The following is a 20,565-nucleotide window of genomic DNA, read 5'->3' as shown; positions in this document are numbered from 1 at the left end:
ATCAGAGAATTCTGTAGAATTCTGTAAAATGTGGGCTGAATGAGGTAACTGTTAGGTGGATTTGACTGACCAAACCCAAAAAGGACTCCTTCATGGTTCCTCATCATCCTGGGGGAAAGTGACAAGATGGGTGCTGCAGGGTTCTGTCCCGGGTCCGTTGTTGTTCAACGTCTTTATAAATGACTTGGATGAAGGAACTGAGGGGCTGCTCATCACATCTGCAGACAACACCAAACAGGGATGACCAGTATCTTGGGCAAGGTGGAGGTGCTGATGACCAGGTCCTTTGTGGCCAGCATGGAGAGGAAAAGGTCCATGGGCTGGTGGAGACTGGGCTCTGTCTTGATGGCGAAGAGGATGGTTATGTTCTCCAGCACAGTCAGTGTGGCAATGTTCAGGAAGGCAGGAGAGGATTTATTATTTATGTTTGTGCATGTTGTATTGCCTGATGTCAGAAACATATATTGTCACCTCTTCAAATTTTTAGATATATTCATGTTTATAAGGAGACTGCACTAGAATGCTCCCAAATACATATTCTAAACTCCAAATCAGGTAGAAAGGTAATTAATTAATTAAGTTGTTTTGTTTGCATTCAGTAAGAAGCCCTCAGCCTACAGGCACAAGTGAGGGTGATTTAGCCAAGATAAGAGCTTAGAAAGAAAAGAACAGCAAAGCCAGACTCATCATTTTGAATGGGCTTTGTGATGAACATGTTAGGAGAACCAGAGCTTATAGGGTTAATAGCTCATGGAGTGATGTCCTGGCCCTGGGGGGGTGTCACATATGGGGTTCTATGCTTTGTTATGTGAGATGAGTTACTTTCGTTTTTGCTGCCAAAGGAGAAACAGCAATGTCTGCTCCCGGACTGCTGATTTATTATGCCGCTGTAAATAAGGCTTCATAGATTAGGAAGAAGCTGCATGCTGAGTGTTTCCTCCACACAGAGCACACACCGCTGATCGCAACACGTCCGGAGCAGAGCTGAGGCGCAGCTGGTGTGCTGGACGTTATATTTCACAAGTGATGGCTGCATAACACCACAGAACACCTATCAATGATAGATACTGAAGATCCAGTCAGTCTTCTCCAGAGAGCTCAGCTCCTCCACAATCTTCCCCTGCCTTCCCCTTTTCTCTCTTCTCTCATCATTTATTATGACATTTGTAGCCCACTTTCCTCCCAGGAGCTCAAGGTGGCCTTCATGGTTCTCCCTGCCACCAATTTTTATAATCACAGCAGTCCTGTAAAGTAGGCTAGGCTGGCCCAAGGTTCACTGGGGAGCTTTATAACTGAGTGGGGATTCGAACCCTGCTCTCCCAGGTCCTTCTAGTCCAGCCCTCCAACCACTACACCTCTGCCTGGCTCCATCTTGCATCTCTCCAGCTGCCCAACGCCAGCTCCCCCTTCTCCCCCTTCCTGGGGGCCTCTCTGGCTCCAAGGAAGTCGGCACCACCTCCCTCAGGTTCTGCTCCTCTTCTGGGACCCCTTGATACTTGGAGGTCCCTCCTTGGGGTCTCCTCCCTCTCCAGGAAGGGCAGGGCTGTCCTAAGAAGATGAGGCAGAGCAGCCCTTGAACGGCTGGCAATGCTTCTCTTTCCTTTGGGCTGGAGCGTTGGATATAGCAAGGGATATGGCATAGCTGGGGAAGGGGCTTCCGCCCAGAGCCAAGGCCAAGCAGATGTCTCCAGGAAGCCCACCAGGGACAGCCCACTCCTTTTTTTAAATAATAATATTTATTACTTTTAGACGTTACAAAAATGAAGAAAAAGAAAAAGAAACAAAAGAAATAGAATAGAATACAATATATAACACAACATTAACACATTAAACTAAACATAAAAAAGGGAAAACAATTTAAAAACATATATCATACCATTTCAATGCCCTATCTTTCATTCCCTCGTTTCATCGACCTCCTCTCACCTCCCTTTTTGTATTCCACTTCTATTAATTATTTCAGCAATTCCTTTCCATCTTTCTCTATTTTCTGTCATATAATTATCTTAACTTATTTTAACCTTATCTTCCATTATTACCATGATACTTATTTGTACTTAACTCCTTATAACATTTCTACTAAAGCCATATAATTTCATTCCAACATTTTTCTAACACTCATTAATTTTACAATATTTCTATAAATAAACTTTAAACTTTTTCCAATCTTCTTCCACTGTCTCTTCACCCTGGTCTCGGATTCTGCCAGTCCTTTCCGTCAATTCCATATGGTCCATCAACCTGGTGATCTTCTGTCCGAGGCTCTTAATTCTTTTCCAAGTCCCTTCTGCAGATCTTCTTCATATTTATACATCCACTTTACATTGTCTTCTGCTGATCTTGTTCTTAATTTCCTTCCTTTGATGCTGAGGAGTAGATCTCGGGGAAGCTCCAACCGAGCAATGTTTTTATTCCTTCTCGACAGATCAGCCAAATCTCCGTAGTTAAAACTAAAGTCCAAAAGATATTTCAGGACATATTTCAAAATCCCTCTAAATCTGAAGGTCCCCACAACTCCAATCTCTTCCTGACCCAAGTCCAGGCCCCGAAGGTCAGTACATCCCTGCATGGGGGGATCTATCCAACTTTCCTTCTCCAGTCCAAGCAGGGCTCCAATCCTCAAAATCTGACTTTCTCTAAATTCAGTCATAGAAGGCAACAACTTATATTCATCAAATTGCCTCTGTAAGGCTGGGGCTCTCTCCACTTGTATTACTTGAGGTTCAACAACAACTTTCTCCCTCGCCTTCTCCACAATTTGTCATGTCAAAGTAGATTCCTGAGTCGATTCCTGAATAGTTTCTGTATAGATGTTCACTTTTTGTCCCAAATCAGTCACTTTTTGACCCAAATTATCAATTTTGATAATCATCACATCCGTCTTCTTATGAAGCTGTTCCAATGAAGCACTTATCTTGCATAATGCAATCACCAAGGCTGCTTCTGTCGACATTCTTGCCAATCTAAGGTCAATCCCTGGTTCTCACGGTTTTTTATCTCTGCAGCTGGAAATTCCCCCAGCTCCACTCTTGTAACAGTTTCAAAGGCTCCCTCTAGAGAGAAACAATTTCTATTTGTATCAATCCTTTTAATCAGTTCAAGCGACAAAATTAGTTTCAATTTTCAGTTACTTTTACTCCTTTTTAAACGCAGAAGGAAACAATGGAAACAATATATTTCTCTTATTAACTATCTGTCAACATACGTTTTATTCACAGTCAATGAACTTTCCCAAAATGTCAGTCTTACTAGCAGCCCGTTTCCAGGTTCAAAGCGGTGGTAATTTTTCTTTCTTCGCTCTCTCTCCTGCAGGCTTACGCGATCCAAAATTTCCCCCCTCTTCTCCTGCTTCCAAGGGGGGTTTAATGATTTTAGCTGATGGAAGTTTAGTCCTTTACAGAAGACTTTCCAAGACTTTAGCTTGCAGCCTCTTTGCTTCAGTCTATTTACAAAAGGGGAAGGCGGACTTCCTGTTTGAAACCTCCCCGTTCGGTGCCAAATTAAGACGTTTAGAAATCCAATTTTCCGTTCTACTCATGGGTAGTTGTTTTAAGATCAAATTGTCCACAGGAATAAGTCAGCGCTCTCCGGCAACAGCAATGCGGCTTCACTCCGTGAAAGAAGCAGTCAATTCGAAACACCGCGCCACTCACCCCACGTCGCTCCGGATCCCCGAAACCGGGTTTCCCCGCGAGTAGGGGAGGCGCAAAAGGTGCCAGCCAAATCCCACGTTCACAGGCTTCTCCCGCCTGTGATTTTTAGTGGGTCCCCACCTTCGCCATGGCAGCCAGACCCTGATTTCCATGAAGCAAATTCCTCCCGATCAGAGGAATTCAGCCATTGCTGGAGGCACCAACCCAGAAGTCCCAGCAACAGCCCACTCCTGTGGCCTGTCCTCTCGCAGGTGCCTTCCATGCTAGAGTTTTTCTCTAGCTGGAAGCTCTAGATAGCTAGGTCTGATTATAACCAGAGATACTCTCCTCCTCCTCCTCTGTGAAGAGACATGACCCCCGTTCCAAACTGGCAAGCCTGTTGTCCTTGCCACATCTTGTGGCTTCCAATTTCACCAACCAATTAAACATTATGAGAATAAGTTCCCATCCATGTTAATAATGACTCAAAGCTCTCCTCTCTCCCTGTTTATTTCATTTGTTTCATGAAATTTATACACTGCTTGACTGCATGAATGAGGGAGCCAGGCTCTCTGTTTTGTTTTTTGTTTTTAATATATATATATATTTATTAATTTTCAAATACAAAACAAAGTTATACTCTCCATACATTTTAGTTGCATCTTATTTCTCTTTTTTTGACTTCCCTCAACTTGCTACAAATCCTTCATAATTTAAATTTAAACACATTTCTATTTTGTTATTTATATTATTACTGTAAACTTCATCCCAATTTAACACTTATTTCCCATCACAATGCTTCATTAAAACTTACAAACGTAATCTGATTGTCACTTAATTTTTGCAAATATTCAATAAATTTTCCCCAATCTTCTGTAAATCTTTGGTCTTGTCGGTTTCGGATCCTTCCTGTCATTCTGTCCAATTCTGCATAGTCTATCATTTTTGTTCTCCACTCTTCTAACGTATGTAGCTCCTCTTGTTTCCATTTCTGGGCCATCAATATTCTTGCTGCAGTTACTGCATATAAAAATAACTTCTTTTCTTTCTTATTTATGTCATTACCTGTAATACCTAGTAAAAATGTTTGTGGTTTCTTAACAAATGTATATTTCAACATTTTCTTCAATACATTATAAATCATTTCCCAAAAGCTTTTTACTTTCTTACATTCCCACCACATATGATAAAATGTACCCTCTTTTTCTTTACATTTCCAACATTTGTTACTTGTCTTGTACATTTTTGCTAACTTTACCGGTGTTACATACCATCGATACATCATTTTCATCACATTTTCTTTTATGGTAGTACATGCAGTAAATCTTAAACCTTCTTTCCATAATTTTTCCCAGTCTTCCATTTGTATGTTATGCCCTAAGTCTTTGGCCCAGTCAATCATAACTGATTTTACTTCTTCATCCTTAGTACACCATTCTAACAATATCTTATACATTTTTGCTAGAATTTTAAAATCATTATTCAATATTTCTATCTGAAATTTTGATACTTTGTCAGCAAAACCCCTTTGATTCAAATCTTTTTTAAACATTTCATTTATTTGAAAAAAAATCAATCATTAACATATTCCTTAACTTCTTCAAATGGTCTTATTTTCCATTTAACTTCTCTTTTACTTATTAGCTTATCATATGTCACCCATCCTACAGTCATATTAACTTTCTTCACACTCATCGCCTCCAATGGCGATAACCAATATGGAGTTTTTTGTTCCAACAAGTTTTTATATCTTTCCCACACTTCAATCAGGGACCTTCTTATGATGTGGTTTTCAAATCCTTTATGTACACGTTTCTTATCATACCACAAATATGCATGCCACCCAAATCTATTATCAAAACCTTCTAAATCTAACAAATCAGTATCTTCTAATTTCATCCATTCCTTCAACAACAGAGGCAGGATGCTTCATAGTACAATTTCAAATCTGGCAAGGCAAAGCCTCCTCTTTCTTTCATATCTGTCAATATCTTAAACTTTATCCTCAGTTTCTTACCCTGCCAGATATACCTTGAAATTTCTCTTTGCCAATTTTTAAAAATTGCTGCCCCCTTGATTACTGGACCCGTTTGAAATAAGAATAACATCTTCGGTAACACATTCATTTTGATCGTGGCAATCCTTCCCGAAAATGACAATTTCATTCTTCCCCACACCTCTAGGTCCCTTTTAATCTTATTCCAAGTTGGAACATAGTTGTTCTGAAACAAATCAATACTCCTGGGAGTTAACCATACTCCTAAGTATTTAACCTTTTTAACCACTTCAATCTCTGTTGCTGTAATCTATTAATTACCTCCTGGTCTATATTTTTTGTAATTGCTTTGGTGGGAGCCAGGCTCTCTGGGTCCTGGCATGGCTGTAGCTCTTGAACCCAGAGCACTTGGGGCCTCCTTTCTCTCTCTGCCAGCCCTTCGTGCTCCGGGCATGCCGCTTCTGTCGCCTAGTTTTTGTAAGGGGGTCAAACGTAAGGAAAGGAGGCAGAGATTTGGGGTGTTTAAGTTCTTATACTTGGGGGGGGGGAGAGACAGGAAGAAGCCACTCCTGGAATCTGCAAGTGACTGAGACAGACATGAACTTTGGGTTTCTGCACTGTTCATAGTTTGCACTAAGTAAAAGCTGTAAAAAGCAGGTTGGAGTCCTGGCTGTTTACTCGTGAGCAACCACCTGCAAGCCTGACAGTTTCATTCTATTTCAGATACTGAAATTTTATTTTATGGTTTATTATTGTATATGCTTTGAATATATCAATATATATGGAGGCACCAACATCTTTTAAGTGCTTTGGGACTCTAAAGGTCTTAATCCGGCTCAACCCATTGCCAGAAACCCACCGCAGGTTCTTAACATTTTCAATTTTCAAAGCCTCACCCTCACAGTAGTGCCAAAGGTATTTACGTACATGGGCCCTTAAAGAAAGAGGAGCCATTTCTGTGCCTCTCCTATTACTGGGGATCCTGTACCCAGGGAGGGTCAGAATCTAATGGTGGGCTTTTGTGAACTGTTCAGACAAGTTTCTTGGTAAGACAGTGACCTTTGCTGGCCAGTTGAGTGTCTACCTCAGCATCCCCAAAGAATGAGCTGGGTTGCAAGAACTGCAGCAAAGGGATGGGGCAACCCAGGAAATGTTAGTGCCACCACCCCCCATCTCACCTGTAGGAGGGAAAGAGCCAGAGCGAGTTGTGCATGAGCTGAGCTGGAAGCTGGAGACACAGTGAAAGGACCCCTGACCGTTAGGTCCAGTTGCAGATGACTCTGGGGTTGCAGTGCTCATCTCGCTTTACTGGCTGAGGGAGCTGGCGTACAGCTTCCGGGTCCTGTGGCCAGCATGACTAAGCCGCTTCTGGGGAGAAGCAAGACGTGGTGGGGGTGTCCATGCTGTGAGGCCCTCCACTCAGGTTGAATATGTGAGTAAATAAAACTAGATATCATAAAGACAGCACTGTCTACGCTGACCTTCATTCGAAGGAAACCGAAGATGGGCCTGGGGCCCAAGGACTCTCACTGCTCAGAGACGGGGGTAGTTTGCAGATACACATACACACACACACAAATTTGTGCCTGTATTCCTAATACATAACTAAGCATGAAGGGCATGTCATGTGCTTTAGCAACAGCCCACCTGTAAATAAGGAAATGCAACCTCCGTTGCTGATTTATGAAAAAAGCAACAAAGGAATCTTCTCGGCTGTCCCATAAGGTCTGTGGGGCCCTTCAAGAAAGAGAAGCCTGACCAATGACGTGATTGCCAAGATGGGACTGACCATTGTGCTACGGGGGGCCATCCTCCTGAGCCCGCACCCTTTCTTCCTGAAATGGCTCCCGTATTGCAGAGGCAACGTCATCTTGCACACGTACTGTGAGTTCATGGCCCTGATGAAACTGACCTGTGTGGACACGGGGGCAGAGAGGGCCTACAGTCTCCTGGTTGCTTTTCTGACTGGGGGGCTGGACTTGGTGTTGATCATCGTGTCTTACATCCTCATTTTCCAGGCTGTCTTCCAGCTCCCTTCCAAGGAAGCACGGGCCAAATCTCTTGGCACCTGCGGCTCTCACGCCTGTGTCATCCTGGTCTTCTACACTCCAGCGTTTTTCTCCTTCTTAACCCACCGGTTTGGTCACGTGGCTGCCCATGTCCACATTCTGGTAGCAAATATATACCTGCTCCTTCCACCCATGATGAACCCCATTATTTATGGAGTAAGGACCAAGAGGATCCAGCAGGGTCTCTTCAAGATCTTCTGTGTCAAAACCAGATAAAAGGCCAGGAACTTGGAGCATCTCTTTGAGTTCAGCTGCATCCGGTTGCGGGAAACCACAGACAGAAGAGAGGGCTCTTCATTCTCTGCTTCCTGGTTTCCACAGGCATCTGGCTGGACACTGTGAGAACAGGCTGAGAACTGGATTGGCCATTGGCCTAATCCAGGAGTCTCTTCTTGGATTCTGATCCACCTATGCTCAACTTGTATAGAGGTGTAAATAAAGCAGCATACCACACAACACCAGTCAGCGTCCAATGTTTCCAAAAGAACAGGAGTGCAATGGCTTATCCACACTCAGTTTTTGGCCCTCTCTTTCCAGGCAGAGCTTTAACGCTCCGTGTCCGAACATGTTTTCCCTGTCCTCAAAAACCTGCTAATAATACTGGTTCCCCAGCCACTCTGGGTGGCTTCCAACAAAAGATTTAAAATACCGTATTTTTCGCTCCATAGGGCGCACCTGACCATAGGGCGCACCTAGTTTTCAGAGGGGGAAATCAAGGAAAAAAATATGATCCCCCCCCCCCCAGCTCTGGGAGCAGCGGACAGGCTGCCTGCATGCATGCCATTTCATGCATGTGGTGCATGCATGCCATTTCAATTTCAATGGCAATGCCTATCAACTTGGGGGTGCCCCCCTCAAATATTTTATTCAGGGGGAACCTGTGGGCCTTTAAGAGTTGGCGCCTATTCCCTACACCCACAGGTCTCAGGACGGTTACAACATAAAAACACAAGATACACATCTGTAACCCCACTCCCCACCAAATTTTTAAAAGGCATTAGATGTCAATCAGCCAAAGGCCTGGTTAAAAAGGTGCCTATCTGACAGACTCCTAAAGCTGTATAATAGTTTTTCTGACCTCTGAATGAATTCTTTGATGGGAAGTGAGAAGGGAGTTCTGACTGAAGCTCTTTCCACATTCCAGGCACTGATAGGGTTTCTCCACTGTATGAATTCTCTGATGCCTAGTGAGATCGGAGCTCTTCCTGAAGCTCTTTCCACATTCCAGGCACTGATAGGGTTTCTCCCCTGTATGAATTCTTTGATGGGATGTGAGATTGGAGCTCTTACTGAAGCTCTTTCCACATTCTGCACACTGATAGGGTTTCTCCCCTGTATGAATTCTTTGATGGGAAGTGAGAGAGGAACTTGTACTGAGGTTCTTTCCACATTCAACACACTGATAGGGTTTCGTCCTATGAATTCTTTGATGGAAAGTGAAATTGGAGCTCTTCCTGAAGCTCATTCCACATTCCAGGCACCGATAGGGTTTCTCCCCTGTATGAATTCTTTGATGGGAAGTGAGTTTGTAGCTTTCAGTGAAGCTCTTTCCACATTCCAAACACTGATAGGGTTTCTCCCCTGTATGAATTCTCTGATGCTTAGTGAGATTGGTGCTTTTACTGAAGCTCTTTCCACATTCCACACACAGATAGGGTTTCTCTCCTGTATGAATTCTTTGATGGGAAGTGAGATCGGTGCTCCAACTGAAGCTCTTTCCACATTCCAGGCACTGGTAGGGTTTCTCCCCTGTATGAATTCTCTGATGGGAAGTGAGATCGGAGCTCCTCCTGAAGCTTTTTGCACATTCCATGCACTGAAAGGGTTTCTCCCCTGTATGAATTTTTTGATGGGAAGTGAGATTGGAGCTGTTACTGAAGCTCTTTCCACATTCTGCACACTGATAGAGTATTTGCCCTGTATGAATTCTTTGATGGGAAATGAGATCGGTTCTCCTACTGAAGCTCTTTCCACATTCTACACACTGATAGGGTTTCTCTCCTGTATGAATTCTCTGATGGGAAGTGAGATTGGAGCTCGTACTGAAGCTCTTTCCACATGCCACACACTGATAGGGTTTCTCTCCTGTATGAATTCTCTGATGGGAAGTGAGTTTGTAGCTTTCAGTGAAGCTCTTTCCACATTCCAAACACTGATAGGGTTTCTCCCCTGTATGAATTCTCTGATGCTTAGTGAGATTGGTGCTTTTACTGAAGCTCTTTCCACATTCCACACACAGATAGGGTTTCTCTCCTGTATGAATTCTTTGATGGAAAGTGAGATTGCGGCTGTGGCTGAAGCCCTTTCCACATTCCGTGGACTGATAGGGTTTCTTTTCAACGATAATTCTTTGCTGGAAAGTGTAATGGAAGCTCTGACTGCAGCTCTCTCCACACTCCAAATTTTTGCATGGCTTCACCTCTCTGAGGATTTTGTTGTGGTCACCCTTGTTCTCGATTTCCAATTCATCACAATCTGCAATGCAGACAAAAACGGGTTAGAGCCTCAGGAACAAATGGAAAAGAACTGAAGGGAATTGGGGAGGGGGATGTTCATTACCTTTGTTGTTTGTCATTAACCAATATATTCATTATTAGACTCTGATGGGTTGTTGAAAGTTGCTTGGTTTGATATACATTAGTGGTCAAAATTGTCGAAGCCTTTTGGAAAAAAGTGTTTTTCAGAGGTTTGATGGCTTATAACACCACTTCTTTTGGAGTAATATCATAAAATCATATATAAATGGAAAGATAATTCAATCAAGAATGTGATGCAACTAAGTTTGTTCAATTATCTGTATTCTATCAAAACGTATAGCCAAATAACTAGAAAAACGAAGTACAACTTGCTTAGGTTTTCTCAGCTTGTTATGTGATTGCTATTGTTGATTGGTTTTTTGCGTTTTTTCATTTAGTGAGTTTCTATAATATAATAAAATTAAAGAAATGGCACAAAGAGTTGACTGTTCACCCAGAAAGCGATGTAAAATAGCCAATGTGGTGTAGTGGTTAAGAGCGGTAGTCTCTTAATCTGCTGAACCGGGTTCGCTTCCCCACTCCTCCACATGCAGCTGCTGGGTGACCTTGGGCCAGTCATACTTCTTTGAAGTCTCTCAGCCCCACTCACCTCACAGAGTGTTTCTTGTGGGGGAGGGAGGGAAAGGAGAATGTTAACCGCTTTGAGACTCCTAAGGGTAGTAATAAAGTGGGATATCAAATCCAAACTCCTCCTCCTCCTCCTCTTCTTCTTCTATTAAGTGAACAAGGCTACACTTATGAAGAAATTAGAAGAAAGATTTTGGGAAACATAACCAAAGCTGGCATTCCTATATTTTTGAAGAGGTATAAGGAGACTCAGTCACTACAAAATCAGACTGCTAAAGGCAGGAAAAGGTGCAGAACAGCAAGTGACGATTGAAGTATGAAGAGACCGTGCCTACGTGACAGAAGAAAATCATTTGGGTGTATACAAGATGACATGGTGCAATGTAATGTGAAGTTGAGTGCAAAGACTGATCTAAATGCTAGAATTCTAAGGAAGAAGCCATTGTTATCTCTCAAGCAAAGGTTGAAAAGATTAAACTGGGCTACAATCCATGTTAACTGGACAGTGGAACAATGGGGCAGTGCTATTTGGAGTGATGAGACCCAAATCTCCTTGCTTGGTAGTGATGGCATGAAATACGCGAGGAGAAGAATCGGAGAAGATTTATATCCTACAGTGAAACCTTGGATTATGTACCATCCTCCTTACGAACGCTTCGGGTAACGAGCACCGCTAACCTGGAAGCAGGTGCTTCTGGTAGTGAACTTTGCCCCGGGATGCTAGCAAAAGCGCGTCTCAGGATAAAAATGGATTCGGGTTAAGAATGGACCTCCGGAATAGATTAAGTTCTTAACCCGAGGTACCACTGTATTTCTAAATAAACTTCAACTAGGAAAACTGCCAGCATTCCGTGTCTTGTGTGACAGAAGTGCTAAATCTGACAATATACCACTGGTCCTGGAAGACCTACACTGGCTCCCTGGACATTTCCTAGCACAATTCAAAGTGTTGGTGCTGATCTTTAAAGCCCTAAACAGCCTCGGTTCAGTATACCTGAAGGAGCGTCTCCACCCCCATCATTCAGCCTGAATACTGTGGTCCAGCTACGAGGACCTTCTGGCATTTCCCTCAATGCAAGAAGCCAAGTTACAGGGAACCAGGCAGAGGGCCTTCTCGGTAGTGGAACCCACCCCATTGAATGCCCTCCAATCAGATGTCAAGGAAATAAACAACTATCAGACTTTTAGAAGACATCTGAAGGCAGCCCTCTTTAGGAAAGCTTTTAATATTTGATGGAATATTGTATTTTGATATTTTTGTTGGAAGTAGCCCAGAGTGGCTGGGGAAACCCAGCCAGATGGACTGGGTATAAATCAATTATCATCATCGTCGTCGTCATCGTCATCATCATCTTAACCAGACGTACCACTGAACATGTATTACACCTACTGTGAAACACCCAGTTAGTGTTATGATCTGGGGTTGTATGGCAGCAAAAGGTGTGGGCAGGATTTGCATCATGAATGGGAATGTAAATGCCCCAAAATACATAAATGAAATACTTGAGCCCAAACTGTGATCTTTCCCCAGATACTGAAGCATTTACATATATTTATATAAATATTTACTGATTTATTTTTATTTTATATTTCCACAGGATTCAGCTCCATGTCATGTTGCTGCTGTGTGCAAACAGTGGTTTCAAGATAATCATATTCCACTCCTGGAATGGCCTGGGAATAGCCCAGACCTTAACCCAATCTTTGGAGCCGACTAAAGAAACTTGTTAGTTAGAACCAACCCAGCAATTAATAGAGGCAATAATTCAATCTTGGTTTTACATTATTATAGCTGCAGAAATTAAAAAAAACCTGGTTCACTCCATGGGAGGACGTTGCAAGGTCATAATTAAAGTTACCAAACCAAGTATTAGTGGACATGGTGAGAATTTCTGCACATCTCCTTTTTTTCTATGTGTTTCCCATCTCTTCTTTATGACTGATGTTCTAAAAAATACTCCTTCATAAACGTTAATCCAGGAAGATTGTTCTTTCAGGGCTCTACCATCGCCATCGATCCCCGGCATTGAATGTGTTGGCCTAGTGTGGGGCTCTGAGGTGAGCTTGGCTGTCTGGCTGGTGTACCGGCCACCTAGCGCACCAGCAGCCACCCTGTCAGGCCTGCTGGAGGCAGTGGCTGGCTGGGCCTTGGAGTTCCCTAACCTACTGGTATTGGGGGACTTCAACATCCATGCTGATGCCACTCCTTCCTCACAGGCTCTGGACCTGGTGTCTTCCATGGCGACACTAGGGCTCTCCCAGTTTGTTTCGGGCCCCACACATCAAGCAGGCCACACGCTGGATTTGATCTTTGGCGCCGGTATAGATGTGATCATGTCTCCTTCGATGAAGGTGCCATGGTCTGATCACTACGCTCTGAAAGCCAGGATTGACTTTCCACCCCCATCCTGCTTAGGCGGCGAGCTGATTTGGGCTCGCCCGCAGAGGCTGATGGACCCTGATAGATTCCTCCAAGCCTTGCGGGACCTTGCTCCCCCTGGCGACTCATTGACTGAGCTAGTTGAGGGCTGGAATATCCAGCTCCTGGCAGCCATCGATGAGATCGCACCTAAGCGCCCTCTGCGACCCCGCAGAAACCGGGCTCCCTGGTTTACTGAGGAGCTCTGGAAAATGAAGCGGGACCTCAGACGGCTAGAGCGAGTATGGCAGGGTGACCGTGACGGAGCCTCAAGAGCATCTTATAGGGTTTTTATGAAAACCTACAAGATGGCAGTGAAGGCCGCTAAGAAGTCTTACTTCTTGGCTTCCATTGCATCCACTAGCTCTCACCCGGTGAAATTATTTAGTATAATTAGGTCCTTAATGTCCCTGGAGGGACAGCCAAATTTAAATAACAATTTGACACACAGCGGTGAGGCATTTGCAAGCTTTTTTGAGGAGAAGGTCCTGTTGCTCCGCCGTGACCTCCTTGCCAATTTGGATACAATAACGGAACTGGAGGCCCCTTGACTGTCCTCGGGTCCAGTATTGGACCACTTTGACCTGATATCCCGAGCTGATGTGGACAGACTCCTCCGATCTGGAAAGCCCACCACCTGTCCTCTTGACCTGTACGCATCCTGGCTGATTAGATCGTGTCCAGACGAGGTGCGGGCCCCCCTAGGGGATATCATCAATTTGTCCCTTGGCACTGGGACATTCCCAGGGGAACTGAAGGAGGCAGTGGTGCACCTGCTCTTAAAGAAAACATCATTAGATCCTTTAGATCTATCTAATTACTGCCCGGTTTCAAATCTTCCGTTCCTGGGTAAGGTGATTGAGAGAGCGGTTGCTGAACAGCTTGGTAGGTTTCTGGATGAAACATTGGCTCTGGATCCATTCCAGTCCGGCTTCCGCGCTGGTCATGGGACCGAGACGGCTCTGGTGGCCCTAACAGATGGTCTCCATAGGCAGTTGGATCGAGGCGGGTCGGGGCTGCTGATTCTTCTAGATCTGTCAGCAGCCTTCGACATGGTCGATCACGAACTCCTGGACCACCGCCTTGCCGACGTGGGGATCCAGGGCACAGTCCTTCAACGGCTGCGCTCGTTTCTCTCTGGTCGGGGACAGAGGGTGGCGCTTGGGGGGGAATTGTCATCGCGCCACTCCTTGGTGTGTTGAGTACCTCAGGGTGCGATACTCTCCCCGATGCTTTTCAACATCTTTATGCGCCCCCTCGCCCAGCTTGTCCGGAGTTTTGGGCTGGGTTGCCATCAGTATGCCGATGACACCCAACTCTATCTGTTGATGGATGGCCATCCTGACTCGGTCCCAGACACACTGACTAAATGTTTGGAAGCTGTGGCTGGATGGTTACGTGGGAGCCGGTTGAAGCTAAATCCTTCGAAGACAGAGGTCCTCTGGCTGGGACGGGACGATATGGGATTGGGGGGGCAACTCCCATCTCTTGCGGGGGCGCAATTAGTGCCAGCACCGTCCGTTAAGAGTTTGGGTGTAATCTTCGACACCTCCCTTTCCATGGAGGCGCAGATTGCAGCTATAACAAAGGCGGCATTTTTCCATCTCCGCCAAGCTAAGCAGTTGGCTCCTTACCTCTCTCGCCCTGACCTAGCCACTGTGATCCACGCGACGGTCACCTCCAGACTGGATTATTGTAACTCGCTCTACATGGGGCTGCCCTTGAGGCTGACCCAGAAACTCCAGCGGGTGCAGAATGCCGCGGCGAGACTCCTTACAGGGTCCTCACTGCGGGATCACATTCGCCCAGTGCTACAACAGCTGCACTGACTCCCAGTGGAGTACAGGATCAGGTTTAAGGTGCTGGTTTTGACCTTTAAAGCCCTATATGGCCTAGGACCCTTGTACCTATGGGACCGCCTCTCTTGGTATGTCCCACGGAGGACCTTACGGTCTTAAAAAAAAAAACATCTTGGAGCTCCTGGGCCACAGAGAGGTTAGGCTGGCCTCAACCAGAGCCAGGGCTTTTTCGGCTGTGGCTCCAATCTGGTGGAATGCTCTGTCACAAGAGACTAGGGCCCTGCAGGTCTTGACATCTTTCCGCAGGGCCTGCTAGATGGAGCTGTTCCACCAGGCCTTTGGCCAGGGCACAGCCTGACCCCCTCCTTTGGCAATCCCCACAGAACTCTAGCCAATGGTTGCCATTACTCTGATTTGATTTAATTTGATTTTAGAATGAACTGATTTTAGAATGTTATAGCATTTTACTGTTGTTAGCCACTCTGAGCCCAGCTTCTGCTGGGGAGGGCGGGATATAAATAATATATTATTATAATTATTATTATTGCATTACATTCTTCATTAAATAATTTTCCCATTGATATAGAATTTTATGGTACTATTCCCCAAAAAAGTGGTGTTATGAGCCATCAAACCTCAGATATACACTTTTCCCAAAAGGCTTCCACAATTTTGGCCACTAGTGTAAGTTGTTCATTTTAAAGTTAATGTACTTTTTATATGGGATCGGATTGTTATTATTTATGTTTCATGTTTATGTATGTGTTGGAAGCAACCCAGACAGATGGGCAGGGTATAAATAAAAATTATTAATTATTATTATTATTATTACTGCTAGTATTACCTGAGAGTCAATCATCCTGGCTCTTCTCTGGGACGGATTTTGTTTGGCCCAGTCATGGCATCCCCTCCATCTCCAATGTCAGGCATCTCTTTGGTCAACCCAAGACTGACAGCAGCAAAATCAAAAACAGAAAACCTGACAGAAACTACTTATCTTTCCTAACAACTCTGAAGCTGACATTTAAGATGCCTGGGCAGTTCAGATCAGCCCAACCGTGGTAGAAGGAGGCAGAACAGGAGGAAGATGGTTCACAGAAAAGAACTGTAATTTACTGTTTATTGTGGGGGTGTTGGGTTCCCAGGTGTTGGAGGTGTTAGGATCTTTATCTCACCAGCTGGTCAGCAAGTAGCACTATGGTTGTTTATATCATGTGAGTGTCTGAGAGCGTGAGACAGGGAGTCTCAGTACTGTTGAGTACTGCGACAGAAGTTACTTTCACTTCTGTGTGAGATGTTGTTCTGTACTGCTGCTGAGAGAGAGAGAGCGGACATGCTGGTGGGTTCTCTGTATATATGGACTGTAAATAAAGTAGTTTATAGCTACTGATTGTCTTTTTCTTCTGCAATGAGATGCCAGAAGATGAGCGTGCTCCTCTCAGGAGGGAGGGGTCGCTTATCACTGGTCTCTCTGGACTCAGGAAGATTTACAGCCAGAGAGACCACCGGAGAGACACCCCAGTGTCTTGGGAAGGTGGTGGCCTTCCTGGGCATTTTTCCAACAGTAGGGGGCGCTGTTGAGCTCTGTGAAAATATATGAGGTTTGTCACATAGAGGTATTTTTTTAATTTCCAGGCAGATATGACGTTCCCACACGGAGGCTTACCAAGAGAGGCCACGATCCCACGATTCTCCTCCATGACGTCCTTATGCAGAGCTCTCTGGTCAGGATCCAGCAACGCCCACTCCTCGTCCGTGAAATGAACAGCGACATCTTCAAAGCACACTGGGCCCTGAAAGAAAAAGGGAAATGTCGTCCTCTGAGACAGCAGAAATATGATCTGCTACAGAAAACTGCCTATTAATTGCTGTGTTGTTTCAATAGGATAGCTTTGCTACACATTTTGATGATGATGGTGATGGTGATGATGATGATTTATTTATACCCCACCCATCTGGCTGGGTTTCCCCAGCCACTCTGGTGGCTTTCAACAAAGCAATAAAAGCAGAATAAAACATCAAATAATAAAAACTTCCCTAAACAGGGTTGCCTTCAGATGTCTTCTAAAAGTCAGATAGTTGTTTCCTTGACATCTTATGGGAGGGGGTTTCACAGGGCGGGTGCCACTACCGAGAAGGCCCTTTGCCTGGTTCCCTGTAACTTGGCTTTGGGCAGTGAGGGAACTGCCAGAAGGCCCTCGGAGCTGGATCTCCATGTCTGGGCAGAATGATGGGGGTGGAGACGCTCCTTCAGGTCTACTGGGCCAAGGCCATTTAGGGCTTTCAAGGTCAGCACCAAACGGACTGGGAGCCAATGCAGGTTTTTCACAACCGGTGTTATATGGTCTTGGTGGCCTCTTCTAGTCACCACTAGTCCAGCTGCCACATTCTGGATTAGTTGTAGTTTCCAGGTCACCTTCAAAGGTAGCCCCATGTAGAGTGCATTGCATAACTAGAGCATGCACCACTCTGGCGAGACAGTACGCAGGCAGGTAGGGTCTCATCCTGTGTACCAGGTGGAGTTGGTAGACAGCTGCCCTGGATACAGCATTGACCTGTGCCTCCATGGACAGCTGTGAGTCCAAAATGACTCCCAGGCTGTGCACCTGGTCTTTTAGGGGCAGTTACGCCATTCAGGACCAGGGAGTCCACCCTACACAAACATTCCAGTTTCCCCAATGGAAGGATCCACTTTCTCCTCTCCTTGTGTGCTGTTCTGGGAAGGTTCCCTCCCAATGCCCTAGAGCCAAACTCAAGGGGTTCATGGGGGCATGGAGAGGGGGAGGAATGGGGGGCAGGCCCCATTTTCCAGCGGATGGGGCTGGTTAGGTGAATCCAGGCCGCTATTTGTTCTCATTTGTGCACTGCTTAGAAGCCTATTCAGTGATCAATCTAGAAATAAAATAAGCCTAGTTTGGATGGCCATCTGTCTTGGATGATCTAGCTGAGACTCCAGCAATGCAGGGGGTTGGACTTGATGACCCTTGGGGTCCCTTTCAACTCTAGGATTCCATGAAAACTGAAACTACAGATGAACCCTACTGGCGATATTCAGAAGGCTGGTGTCACAGAGTTATCTGGGCAGGATATCCCACAGTTCACAGCTGGGGATAACTCTTTATCAGCAAGAACACGATATTCACAGACTTGGCTGAGTTTCGGGCCTCAAGAGAACAGCAGCTCATTCCCTGAGCCTCTTCCTCAACGAAATCAGTTGCAAAGAGTGAAGGCTCCCGGCTCCCCACAGCTTTCTAAGTTCCCTCCTCTCTCAAGCTTCTTGCAAGCAATTGAACAGTGCGCCAATGTGCAGCCTGCCTTTGCTCCTCCATTGTCAGACGTCTCCTGGCTCTGAGAGACAAGCAGGGAGGGTGGCTTCTGGCAGAAGGAGAGGGAGCTCCCAGTGGCTCCTCCTTCTACTGACTCACCTCTGCCTCTCAACCTTCCTCTCCCACTCGCTTCCTCCCTCTTCTGCCTCTGATTCTGCACTGCATTCTGCCACAGAGTCTCCCAGCTCACTAAGCCCTGTTACCCCTTCAGCTTCTGACATCTCCTCTTCCCAGGCTTCTCCCTCTTCTCCCTCTGCCCGCTCATCCTTCCTCCACCTCCACTCCTTGGGCTCTGAGACGTCTTCGTTTCCTGGTTCCCCGGCTGCTTCCTCCCACCATTCCTCCGTGCCCAACCAGTCCATGACATTGCTCCATCCCTCAGCCTCTGACCCCACAAGGCAGCTTCTCCTGACCTGATCTGGTTCAACAGCCGCTGCTTCCCTTGTGCCCCCATGAAAAGACGGATCAGGAGGTTTTGCCAGCATCATTCTGTCTCCTGCAAGAGAAAAAAGGTAAGCAGGATGCCAGGAGTGCCTGCTTCTCTCACAGGTGAAAGAGGGCATCTCTAACTACAGATGGGCCTTTCAGAAAGCCTTACCTGCTGAGAGTATTTGGAGGTTTGTGACCATTTCATGTTAGTTGTGCAAAAATACTTCTCACTTCCTTTGGACCCTTGGTCCCAACTGTGCCCCCCCCCAAAAAAAACCCAAGATGAAAACAACCCACAGATTAGTTGGGAAAGCAACAGAATAGACCAAACAGAGAAAAACCACCTTCCCCCTTACCCAGTGGCCACTCTCTGGTGTCCAACGGAGGCCTCTCTGCCTCACAGGAACCCAGGTCCATTTCTGCAAAATGATCCATTCCCTGAAAGAGCAACAAGGATTCAAAACAGAGAATGGATGGTGAGAAATGTTAGAAAGAGAATGACAAAGACTTAAAGGATGTTAGATCTCATTCCATGGATGTCTTCCCAGAAAAAGGATGGACCGTCAATAGAGGAATGTGAGATGTTCTCTGTCCTGTTTGGAGCCCCTTGGGAGTATCCAGAGGAAAGTCTCTCTCACCTGCTTTCTCTCTTCCTGCTTTCTCTCTTCTGCCTGACTCAGGAGGAAACCTTCAGCCAGGGCCACCGCCTGGGAACTGGTCTCTGCTCCACAGTCCCTCACCCAGCTCTTCATCTCTGGTGGAAGGACAGCCAGGAACTGCTCCAAGATCACCAGGTCCAGCATCTCAGCTTTTGTGTGCTTTTCTGGCTTTAACCACTGGTGGCAAAGGTGGTAGAGTTGCCTGCAAACCTCTCGGGGTCCCTTGGCCTCCTGGCAGCAGAAATGCTTCAACTGCTGGCTCTGCACCTCTGAGCGGAGGGTGTCCTCCTCACCCAGGATCTTCAGCACAGAGTTTTCCCAGAATCCCCCACTGCTCCCAGTTTGGATGGCATGGCCTCTTCCTGCTCCAGGGCCAGCTGAGTCTCGCACATCCATCTATGCTCTCAGGAAGCCTCTGAGAGATCGGAAGGAACCTTTTGGTCTTCTGCAAAGTTCTGTCTGTCTTAGTGCGAAGCTCTAGCAAATCCTACAAAGCAAATACATTGTTCTGTTACAGAATTTGCAGGTCAGGAGAAGAAACGGGATCCCTGAACAAGCATGGATGAGTCTTGCCAGGAATCAGGACTCGACGGCACCAGAGCCCAAAGCATGAGAGATCTTCTTTATAAAGAGGAGTAGAAAGCAGCCTCTAGCCCTCCTAGAAGGAAGATTGCAATGCAAAATGTTGAGGCAACTGAAGGGATTTCTGGGAGATGAATCAGCCTGGTTTCTCCTGCCTTCCAGTCAATGCAAGAAGTCAGAACTGACTGATAAGGGAGTCATTTGTATCTTGTGGAAAATGGATGCTTGGCTCTGGTGGGGGTCCTCACCCGGGGGTCCTCAGGAGTTGCTCTCCCCCCACCCCCACTTCAGGGCACATTTCTCCCCTGCTTCTGTCTCCTTTTCTTGCACTTGGACTCTCTGCCGCTCTCAAGACAGAATTCTGGGGTGGGGTCCCTTTTTCTTCACCCTGTATCTAGTCAACCCCCTGAGGGCCAAGTGGACAGGGTCCAAAGACATCTCTCTTGAAATTTAGGCGTCCAATTTATTATGATTATTTTCTTAGATAGCTTAACACACACACAGCCATTGATGCCAAGGTCCCTGGAGGCTCAGTGAGGAGCAGCGCCCA

The 20,565-nt window shown here is 45.8% G+C and overlaps 3 protein-coding genes across 9 annotated transcripts in view; 2 read left to right on the top strand and 1 right to left on the bottom strand.

The window, feature by feature from the left end:
- Positions 1-20,565, top strand: part of LOC310760737 (uncharacterized protein) — a 305,377-nt gene that overhangs the window by 123,820 nt on the left and 160,992 nt on the right. The gene's annotated exons all lie outside the window — the stretch shown is intronic.
- Positions 6,934-8,435, top strand: LOC310760944 (olfactory receptor 52P1-like). Its single transcript, XM_083610222.1, has one exon. The coding sequence runs from the start codon at positions 7,407-7,409 to the stop codon at positions 7,911-7,913; it is 507 nt and encodes a 168-aa protein (XP_083466348.1). The 5' UTR covers positions 6,934-7,406; the 3' UTR covers positions 7,914-8,435.
- On the bottom strand, positions 8,539-19,593 carry LOC310760761 (uncharacterized protein). 2 transcript variants are annotated; one of them, XM_083609912.1, is made up of 5 exons: positions 19,413-19,593; positions 19,131-19,212; positions 18,759-18,841; positions 16,686-16,812; positions 8,539-10,172 (listed from the first exon to the last, which is right to left on the bottom strand). In XM_083609912.1, the coding sequence occupies exons 1-5, from the start codon at positions 19,575-19,577 to the stop codon at positions 8,749-8,751; spliced, it is 1,881 nt and encodes a 626-aa protein (XP_083466038.1). In that variant the 5' UTR covers positions 19,578-19,593; the 3' UTR covers positions 8,539-8,748. The 2 variants fall into 2 exon arrangements, with proteins under 2 accessions (XP_083466038.1, XP_083466039.1); XM_083609913.1 differs by lacking the exons at positions 16,686-16,812; positions 18,759-18,841; positions 19,131-19,212; positions 19,413-19,593 and adding an exon at positions 10,257-12,333.

Source organism: Podarcis filfolensis (genome assembly GCF_964270895.1).
Source record: "Podarcis filfolensis genome assembly, chromosome: 4".
NCBI lineage: Eukaryota > Metazoa > Chordata > Lepidosauria > Squamata > Lacertidae > Podarcis > Podarcis filfolensis.
This window is presented reverse-complemented; position numbering and strand designations above follow the sequence as displayed.